The sequence below is a fragment of the Emys orbicularis genome, chromosome 24, assembly GCF_028017835.1.
Source record: "Emys orbicularis isolate rEmyOrb1 chromosome 24, rEmyOrb1.hap1, whole genome shotgun sequence".
Taxonomy (NCBI): Eukaryota; Metazoa; Chordata; order Testudines; family Emydidae; genus Emys; species Emys orbicularis.
Window position 1 is genome coordinate 9,134,090 of NC_088706.1, and position 10,355 is coordinate 9,144,444.

The window sequence follows — 10,355 nt, forward strand, 5'->3', positions numbered from 1 at the left end:
TGGGGTTAGAACCCAGGTCTCTTGATGACCATTCCTCTGATCTAACTAGAGCACATTGCAGCCCTGAGTTGGGAGGCAGGCAGCGTCTCTTTGTATTCTCACCCTGCTCTTGGGTCCTAGCTAGCCCCACCCTCCCTCATTTTGTGACTCATTCTGGCACCTCGGCCCAATCCAGAACCCGCTTGTGCAAAGCCCTGTTGTGAAATCAGGCAGCTGGCGCACACATGTTTCACAGGAAACCTTTATTATCTGGACCTCAGCAAACTTGTTCCTGGATCACTGTATAGAGATTCGTCTGAAAACGCTGGGTGTGTCCACGTGGTCACTTCGCTTCTGGTGCAGATCTGCACCCCTCTGCTAGTCCTCAGGGATGCCTACAGCTGTGGTTCTTATGATGATAGGCACTTTGGCCACAATTGTGGTCATGGACCAGGGAAGGTAAACTGTCCCTACCAGCTCATACCGGACTTCCATGATTTCATTGGCTATGGACATGCTGCTGACAGACAGTAACTTGGGCAGAGAGAACATGCTGGTGATCCTTGTGACCTCAAAGGGGGCTGCCTTGGTCCTGGACTCCAGCCTCATCACTTCGTTTCGGTCTTCTAAGGAGCGCCGTTCTGCCCTGACAGTGTAGCCCAGGTAGAGGATGATGGAGTACAAGGCAAAAACCACCTTCCTGATGGACCTGCCTGTCTGGTTGTCGATCTCTGTCGTGAAGATGATCTGTTCACCGGGGGCGAATGTGTTTTTCACCAGGGAAATCCGGAGGATGACGAGGCCGTGTTTGAAGCAGCAATGATAAGCTACGTGCTTGTTGACTTCCACCACCAAAGGGTACTGTATGGGGAGGGGAGGAAGGTAGAGTACGGTGAGTGCCTATCACAGGATACAATATGATTGCCTCGGTTCCTTACACACATGGAACTGCAGTTGCAGGAGCAGAGGCTACTTCACACTGAAAGAAATCTGCAGACACCCAAAACTTCATGCTGCATGTGTGGCCCTTTGTACTTCATAGAAGCAAGCCCCTGTCACTTGAGCTAAAGGAGAATTTGTGTTAGCAGTACAGGGCATATGACACACAACTTAGCAGTCCTGATTCCATCCAGTAGAGAGCAAGGGAAAGGCCCACAATATATATCTACACCAAATTCAGGGGAAGGTCACAAACAGGCCATTAAAAGTAGCATTTTCTCACCATCTTGATGCAGTGATTAGCATTAGGTCTCAGTGTAGGGGATTTCAGTAACGCAGACAGATTGTATGCAGTGCAAAGTTCACTCAAGGGCTCAGACCCCAAAGCAAAAGAATAACATTAATAGTCACACTTCTCTAGCCCCTTCCATCCACGAATCTCAGAGCATGTTACAAACAAGAATGAATGAAGCCTCATCATCCACCCTGTGGGGTAGAGAAGTGTTATCTCTTGGTGCACGCGTCAGGAAGGCAGATGGCAGAATTTGCTGACGGTGCCATTTAAAACAAACAAAAAAAGATAGTAATAAGGTTAGGAATCACTATATTATTTACACCACACCATAAACTGTGCTGTCAATAATACAAGTCAAGTAATAAAAGACCATAGGCCTGAATCAGAGCTCACTGACACTCCCATAATTCCATTGACTTCAACAGAGTTAATCCTGATTTACACCTGAGAGAGAGAGAGCAGAGTTTGGCTCTACGGTCCAGATTCTCATTCACGCTCAGGCCCTTTTACACCACTCTGGCAGTGCAAAGGGGCCGTAGTGTAAATGGGAATCAGGCCCCATGTCTCTACCATAATGAATTTGCAGTCAAAGGGGCTAATCCTGATGCATGTGAGTAGCTCTACTTACCCATTGAGTTCAGTAGGACTACTCAGGTGAGTAATATTTTCAAGACTGATCCCTGGGTATATGTATAATGTAGCCATGAAATAAGAACATGCATAATTACTGTTCAAGGAAAACGATGTGTGAGGAGGCTGTGTACTGGAAGCCTGGAGATGCTGAATGATTCAGGGTCCCTTTTTTGTCCTGTACCATTTTGGCTGGGACGTTAATGTTCCCTGCACCTTTTAGGTGTTCAATTCACTATCAACTCTCTTCTCTTCTTTAGTGTTAAATCCAGTTTCTGCCCTTACGCCACGTCCTTAGGGACACTTGGCGCTCCTAAAAAGAAGCTATTTCATCCTACTAGGCTCAAGTGGCTCTGCAGATTCTGGCTGCCCCGGGAACCAGGGTTGTTGAGGGGGAGATTTCTCCTGACTCTGCATGGAGCATGGATTTCAAGGCCAGACGGGACCATTGTGATCACCTACTCTGACTTCCTGTATAACACAGGCCATAGAACTTCCCCAGAATAATTCCTAGAGAACATCTTTTAGAAAAAACATCCCATCTTTATTTAAAATTTACCAATGATGGAGGATCCACCACGACCTTTGGAAAAGTGTTGCAAGGGATAATGACCCTCACAGGTAAAAATGTATGCCTCATTTCCAGTCTGAATTTGCCTAGTTTCAACTTCCAGCCTTTGGATCGTGTTAGACCTTTCTCTGCTGTATTGAAGAGCCCATTCTCATGCATTTGTTCCCCATGTAGATACTGTGACAAAGTTCCTCCTCTATCTTGGTGGGTCCTGCGCTTATTGGCAGATTTTCTTGCCTCAGAGATTCACCATGTGGGTTGGGGAACAGCCAGAGACCTTCCCCTCTGGAAGAACCCACAGTCCAGGTCAATTGGGAGGTTTGGGGGGAACCCAGGCCCGCCCTCTACTCCGGGTTCCAGCCCAGGGCCCTGTGGACTGCAGCTGTCTATAGTGCCTCCTGTAACAGCTGCATGACAGCTACAACTCCCTGGGCTACTTCCCCATGGCCTCCTCCAAACACCTTCCTTATTCTCACCACAGGACCTTCCTCCTGGTGTCTGATAACGCTTGTGCTCCTCAGTCCTCCAGCAGCACACCCTCACCCTCTTACTCTCAGCTCCTTGCGCCTCTTGCTCCCAGCTCCTCACACTCGCACCACAAACTGAAGTGAGCTCCTTTTAAAACCCAGGTGCCCTGATTAGCCTGCCTTAATTGATTCTAGCAGCTTCTTCTTAATTGGCTCCAGGTGTCCTAATTAGCCTGCCTGCCTTAACTGGTTCTAGCAGGTTCCTGATTACTCTAGTGCAGCCCCTGCTCTGGTCACTCAGGGAACAGAAAACTACTCATCCAGTGACCAGTATATTTGCCGTCTACCAGACTCCTGTACCCCACTGGTCTGAGTCTGTCACAATACTTATAAAGTGTAATCAAGTCACCCCTTAAACTCCTCTTTGGGTACGTCTTCACTACCCGCCGTATCGGTGGGTAGCAATCGATTTATCCGGGATCGATAGATCGCGTCTCGTTAAGACGCGATCTATCGATCCCCGAACGCGCTCACCATCGACTCCGGAACTCCACCAGAGCGAGCGGCGGTAGCGCAGTCGACGGGGGAGCCGCGGCCGTCGATCCCGCACCGTCTGGACCCCAGGTAATTCGATCCAAGATACTTCAACTTCGTAGCTGAAGTTGCGTATATTGGATCGATCCCCCCCCCCCCCCCCCCCCCCAGTGTAGACCAGCCCTTTGTTAAGATACTGAGCAGGCAGCTCAATCTACTTATCACTATCAGGCATGTTTCCTAATCCTTTACTCATTCTCGTGGCTCTTCTCAGAACGCTCTCCAGTTTATCAACGTCTTTCTTGAATTGTGGGCACCAGACCTGGACAGCGTATTCTAGTGGCAATTGCACCATTGTCAGGAGTAAAATAACCTCTATACTCCTACTTGAGATTCCCCTGTTTATGCATCCAAGGATTGCATTAGCTATTTTGGCCACAGCATTGCACCCAGGAGCTCATGTTCAGCTGATTATCCACCAGGACGGCCAAATCTTTTTCAGAGTCACTACTTCCCAACGTAAAGTCCCTCATCCTGTAAGTATTGTCTGTATTCTTTGTTCCTAGATGTATACAATTACATTTCGCTATATTAAAACACACATTGTTTTGCTTGTACCTTTGCTTACCAAGCAATCCTGTCCTCTTCAGTATTTACCACTCCCCCAATTTTTGTGTCATCTGCAAACTTTATCAGTGATGATTTTATGTTTTTTTCCAGGTCATTGACAAGAATATTAAATAGTGTAGGGCCAAAAACTGATCCCTGCAGGACTCCACTAGAAACCCACCCCTTACATGATGATTACAATTACATTTTGAGACCTATCAGTTAACTAGTTTTTAATCCATTTAATATGAGCCATGCTAATTTCATATTGTTTAGATTTTCAATCAAAATGTCATGTGGTACCTAGTCAAATGAGTTACAGAAGTCTAAGTATGTTACACCAACATTATTAGCTTTATCAACTAAATATGTAATCTCATCAAAAATATATCAAGTTAGTTTGACAGGATCTGTTTTCCATAAACCCCTGGTGATTGGCATTAATTGTATTATTCACCTTTAATTTTTGTATTAATTGAGTCCTGTATTAACCGTTCCATTATCTTGCCTGGGACTGATGTCCGACTAACAGGCCTATAATTACCCGGGTCATCCCCTTTTCCCATTTAAAATATTGGCACAACATTAGCTTTCTTCCAGTCTTCTGGAATATCCCCAGTGTTCCAAGACTTATTGAAAATCAACATTAATGGGCTAGCGAGCTCCTCAGCCAGCTCTTTTAAAACTCTTGGAGGCAAGTTATTTTGACCTGCTGTCTTGACCTGCTAAATATCTAACTATAGTAGCTGCTGTTTAACACCATCCTGAGATACTAGTGGAAGGAGTGTCATCATCATATATGACATGACTACATCGTCTGTTTGTTTCCCAAATAAAGAACAGAAATATTTATTGAACACTTCTGCTTTTCTGCATTATTACTGATAATTATTCAAGATGCATCTGATGATGCTTATTGGCTCCTCTTAGTAATATAGCCAAGTAGCTACAAAAATTAATTCCAATGTTTCTGTTGATTAAATCACTGTAATTTTAACAATGATCTTCAACGGAAACAGATAATGGTTGTATGGATTTTTTTCTGCTTTATGATAAAGAGAAAAGGCCTGGAAGTTCTTTTCCCTCCAATGCCTGTTCTTTTTTTAAACCTCCCTATAAATATCGGGAAAGTTCAGCCTGTACGCTTGAGAAAGAAGACACAGGGAACACCTGCAGCACATCTGTTGATCAACGTGGGCTAATGAGACCACGCTACTCCAGTGCTCCATCTCTTCACTGGCTGCCAGTTGAATATCAGATTGGGCTAGAAAGCCCTGGTGGGGCTGAGGCAGATGATGCTACCAAGCCTAGAGTTATGGGGGTCCCTGTGGGATGGACTGAAATGTGAGGATGATGTTTTCCTTTTACAGTGTCACTTGATGTGGAGCCCTGAGCAATCGAGGTGTCTCCTCCTTTCACCATGGCCATGTTGGGGCACATCTCCTATTTCCCCTATTCTCCTCTTTAATAGGAAACTTCCAGCCACTAATTCCCCAACTGCCCTCCACAAACATACATGCTATCCTATTGCTACCCTTTACCTTCCATGGAATTGCATCCCCTTAGCTGACAACGCCAAGCAATTAGGTGGGAGAAGGTCATGCACTGACTCTTAGGCTTGGCCTGCACACCACTTTTGTAACAATGTCCGTCAGGGGAGTGACTTTTATTGTTACTGGTATAAGCATCTTTATACCAGTAAAACTGCATCCACTTTGGGGTGGGGTTGGTTGGGGCTGGAGTGTAGTGCTTTAAGTATACCGATGTACTTAAAGTGGCACATTGTACAGCACGTAGCCATGCCCTTAGAGTGCGCGGCCCTGATTCAGGTGACTTTACTGTGGGTCACCCTATTTGTTTGAACCAGCTCCCAAGTCCTGGTCTTGCTCTCCAAAGCGCCTCGTAGGCCAAACTAAATGTCTTTGGAAAAGGGGAGAGAGGAGACAATTCTAGGTTCTGTGTGTAGACCACCTGTCTGGACTTACGTAGTTTTGTAAGGGCGCTCCAATACCATGGGGATGGGCCTGGCACAAATAGCTAGCTAGACCTCATTGGGAGCAGCACTGGACCCTTACACTCTTTTTCTCTCCTCCTGTCACAGGACGAATATTCTCTATTTACCTTACCTGGGATTCTAATTTATTTTTAAGGAGGCCATAGGAGGTCCCTTGCACCAGTAAATATTTCTTCTGCTTGGCTAAGATGAGCTCTCGGGTGGCGCAGGAGGCTTTGAGGAAGTAGGAGACACGGGCTATGTTGCTGCTGAATGTCGATGGAAGTCTGTCAGGTAAGTTGAAATGGAAGTCAAAGATGTGGGTGCCTGAAGCCAGCCAGTTACCTGAAAGCCAAGCGACACTCCCTCACTTACTGAACTAAAAGATCACCTCTTGTTTATGGGCTGCCTTGCATTCTCGATGGAATTTTTTAATGAGGATAGCAACCCACAGCTGCTTGCAAATTATTTTTAGGGGTCTGCTCCTGCCAAATGCTGAGCGCCCTGAACTTTGAATGTGGTCACTAGGCATGAAGGGTGCTCAACAGCTCTCAAACCCTACAGAAATCAGGCAGTGGAATGAATATCTACTTCTCCTTTACTGGTGTCACTGGATACAACAAACCCTCACAGAGCCTAATTCTCCACAGCCTGGCTTTTTGTGTTTTCAGTTACACCCGTGCAAAGTAGGGGTAAAATTGCTATCAGATCACTTGCAACAGTGATAATATTTTACTTTCACTTTGCATTAATGTGAATGACACAAGATGCAAGGCCATGGAAAATCATTTCAGTGTCTCTGCTCCTGCCTCTTTCTTAAATTCAGTTTGTAATGTAAGCAGGTGCAATTACATTTAATTTAATGGAGAGGTTTCCTGCTCACACCGAGCTAAAGTTGGCCTTATCTCACTTTGAACTGATAAGACCATCTTTCTGATATAATCCCCCACATACATGTACTCTTTGGGGATTTAGAATGCCTTTTGTTTTCAGTTTAGTTTAAACCGCTTCTAAAGAGACATAAGCTAAACTGAAAAAGGCACTCTAAATCCCCAAAGAGAATGTGCACATAGGGAGTTATACTGCATAGCTATAGTGATATAATTATACTGGTATAGGACTGCTGGTAAATTTTGTGAAAGAAACCTTGAGAGTTGTGGTTTCTTAGTATCTCTGAAAATCAGGCTGTTTATTTAGGAGACTAAATATGGATTTAAGTGCCTGCCTTTAGGCACCCAATTTTGAAACATTTGGCCTTTAAGATATAGAGTTGAAATGTGTGATAGGAGCACTGCTTGTTATTATTATGCTAAATATCGGAAAGATAATTTCACCCTAGATTTACAATAACACCTGGCACAACTTTCAACTTGTAGGAGGAATTTACTTGCCACGGTGAGAGGTAATAGGTCAAATCTAAGGCTTGATTGCACATGTAAGAAAAATGACCTTTCCGGTGGGGCATAGCCTTCAAATCCTAATAGTCTAGGAGGAGTTGAAGTCTGACCATTGGAGGTCATAGGTCAAATCCAAGATTTAATGCATTGACATGCAGCCTAACCTTCAACTCTTAACTATCTAGGAGTTGTTCACAACCCACTGCTTTTATATTCCTGTAAACATCGGGGGTTAACTAATTCTGTATATAAAAACACAGTAAGACCCTGACTAATTTCCATTTACCTCCTCTGTGTAGCTCATAACCTCCCTGCCTCTCAGCAAGGATATAACAGCATAAGCCATAGTGAGGTCTCATATTATCAAGACTTCAATATTTTTACAAAATGTACTGTGGTCCACTTATCAGCACATAACTATATTAAAAATGACAATTGACAAAATAAATGAACAAAGTCCATTGATACCTGGCCTACACTTAGGACTCGTCTGCATTTAAAATGCTACAGTGGTACAGTTGCATCGTAGTTCTTCATTGTAGACCAGCGGTTCTCAACCCCTGGCTGGGGGGCTGCTTGCAACCCAATCAGTGCATAGCTGCGGCCCATGTGACATCCTCAGGGCTGTACAGGTAGTATATATATTGTGTGGATGTGGCCCACATAACACATAGAAAGCTCCATATGCATCTCCATGGTAAATAGGTTGAGAACCCCTAGTGTAGACACTACCTATACCGAGAGGAGGGATTCTCCTGTCAGCATACGTAATCCACCTCCCCGAGAGGTGGTAGCTAGGTCAGTGCAAGAATTCTTCTGTCAGCCTAGCGGTGTCTATACGGGGACTTAGGTTCATTGGTTTAACTACGTCACTCAGGGCTGTGGATTTTTCACAGCCCTGAGCAATGTAGTTATGCTGACCTAAATTTTCTAGTGTAGACCAGGCCTTAGACGTTTTACTGGCATAGCTATATGTCATTTAGGGGTGTGATTCTTTACCTACATAGTTATGCCAGTAAAAGTCCTAGAGTAGATTCAGTTATACTGGTATAGTTGTGCTTATGCTATTACAGATTATACTGACTGGGAGAATTGGCATATGTTATACTGGTATAATCACTTTTATCCCAGTATAAATGTGTTCACTCTAGAGGATTTTGCTGATATAGCTATACTGATATAACTATACCAGAAAACCCCTCCTAATTTAGACAAGGTCTTAGTGATGCATTACTGTGACTATATGTATACATATGTATACACACTTACTATGGGCCAGATTGTGATACCTTTATTCACATTGAGTGGTACCTTACTCCACAAATAAATCCTTAGATTTCAATGGGACTATGCGTGGTGTAAACTACTACTAAGTGAGAGTAAGGGTGTCTCAAACTGGCTCTGATGTGCAAAATACAATCATTCACCTTAGGTCTCCTGTTTTCCTTTTCTCCTAACACAAGGACAAGGGGACATTCCCGGAAATTGAAAGGGAGCAAATTTAAAACTGATCAAAGGAAATACTTTTTCTGCACAAACACAGAATTAACCTTGGGATATCCATTACCACCATTTTTCATTTACACTTTAAAAAAATGTAAATCCAAATAAATAAAGCTCTCATGGAAGCCAAGAGTTCAGAGGGAATAAAAGGGACTGGACTGTTACATGGATAATGAGATCATCCAGAGTCTAAAATTACGTATTTTTTAAAAAGTGCCCAAAGTTTAGCTTCCTGCTGCAGGGCTTAAGCCAACCTCTGAATCAATAAGGGCTAGGAAGAAATACTTCCTGTGGGCAGGTTATCACATAACTGCCTAATGAAGTGTTTCTTGCATTTTCCTCTTAAGTAGTTGGGGTAATGACAGGATACAGGGCTAGAATGATCACTGATCTGATCCGATATGGCAATTCCTGTGTTCACTAGTGCAAAATTAGTGAGGTTTTACTCTGTTCTTTGACCTCTATGGTTCCAATTCCTTACCTTCTATATAGAATGTCTTTGTTTTATTGATGTAGTCAGCCTTGTTATTGCAGATAATGTCTCTGCTGTAATCCTTGTCAGCATTAGTCTCTTCATTCCACTCCAAATAGCCTCTTCCCACGAGCTCTACCTTCACTATGGGGTTGATCAAAGAGTTGTTAAGGGTCAGAATCACTTGGCCAGCTATGCTGGAGCCTGCCAAATACACCGTCTCTTCAGGCAGCACCAGGTTAATCGATTTCACCACCGACATCGGGGAAGAACAAAAGCCAGCGGTTGTCTGTGCTTCCTAAGGATCTGTGTGTCTGTGATGTCAAAGGTTTGTGACATCACTGCACTTACAGTGGGTGCTGAGCAGCTGCAGTTCTGCTTGGCTTCCAAAGCAGTGCCAGGTGCCCTACAGCTTTCAGGATTTGCTCCATTAATGATGTTTTTGAGGTCCTTATTATTTAGTATTGTATTATGGTAGTGCCTAGTGGCCCCAACTGAGATCAGTGTCCCATTGTGCTGGGGCCAAATATACAGTCTAAATAGACAAGACGGACAAAGACTGGGAGGGAAAACAGAGACTAGAACCCCAGTCTTGTGATTCCTGAGACTCTTTTAGGGATTTGATTGTTCCTTAGAGAGAGGGGACACTTCAGGAAGACAGTTTGAGGGGTCATGGCCATCCGGGGAGGGCACTTGCTCATCTTTGCCAAGTTTCCTTGGCGCTTGCATGCATTACTTTTTGTCAGCAAGTGTCTTATGAGGCGTCATGAGGAATCTGTCTGCTGAGAGGTCCATTGTTCTGCTACCGTTTGTTTCAGACTGAGTAATGCTCCATATTTCTCGCGCTTTTTATGAAGTGCTGGGCTTTTGCCTGCAGACCAACTTTTCTTGCAGGCACTGGCCCTGCTTCAGGAAAGCAATGAAGCACGTGCTCCAAGTTGGGCACGTGTTTAACTGCTTTTGATG

General features: G+C 44.2%; 1 protein-coding gene across 1 annotated transcript; it reads right to left on the reverse strand.

Moving 5' to 3' along the window:
• Positions 1-357: 357 nt before the first annotated feature.
• ARRDC5 (arrestin domain containing 5) lies at positions 358-9,651 on the reverse strand. Its single transcript, XM_065422339.1, has 3 exons — positions 9,399-9,651; positions 6,151-6,362; positions 358-840 (listed from the first exon to the last, which is right to left on the reverse strand). The coding sequence occupies exons 1-3, from the start codon at positions 9,649-9,651 to the stop codon at positions 358-360; spliced, it is 948 nt and encodes a 315-aa protein (XP_065278411.1).
• Positions 9,652-10,355: the final 704 nt, after the last annotated feature.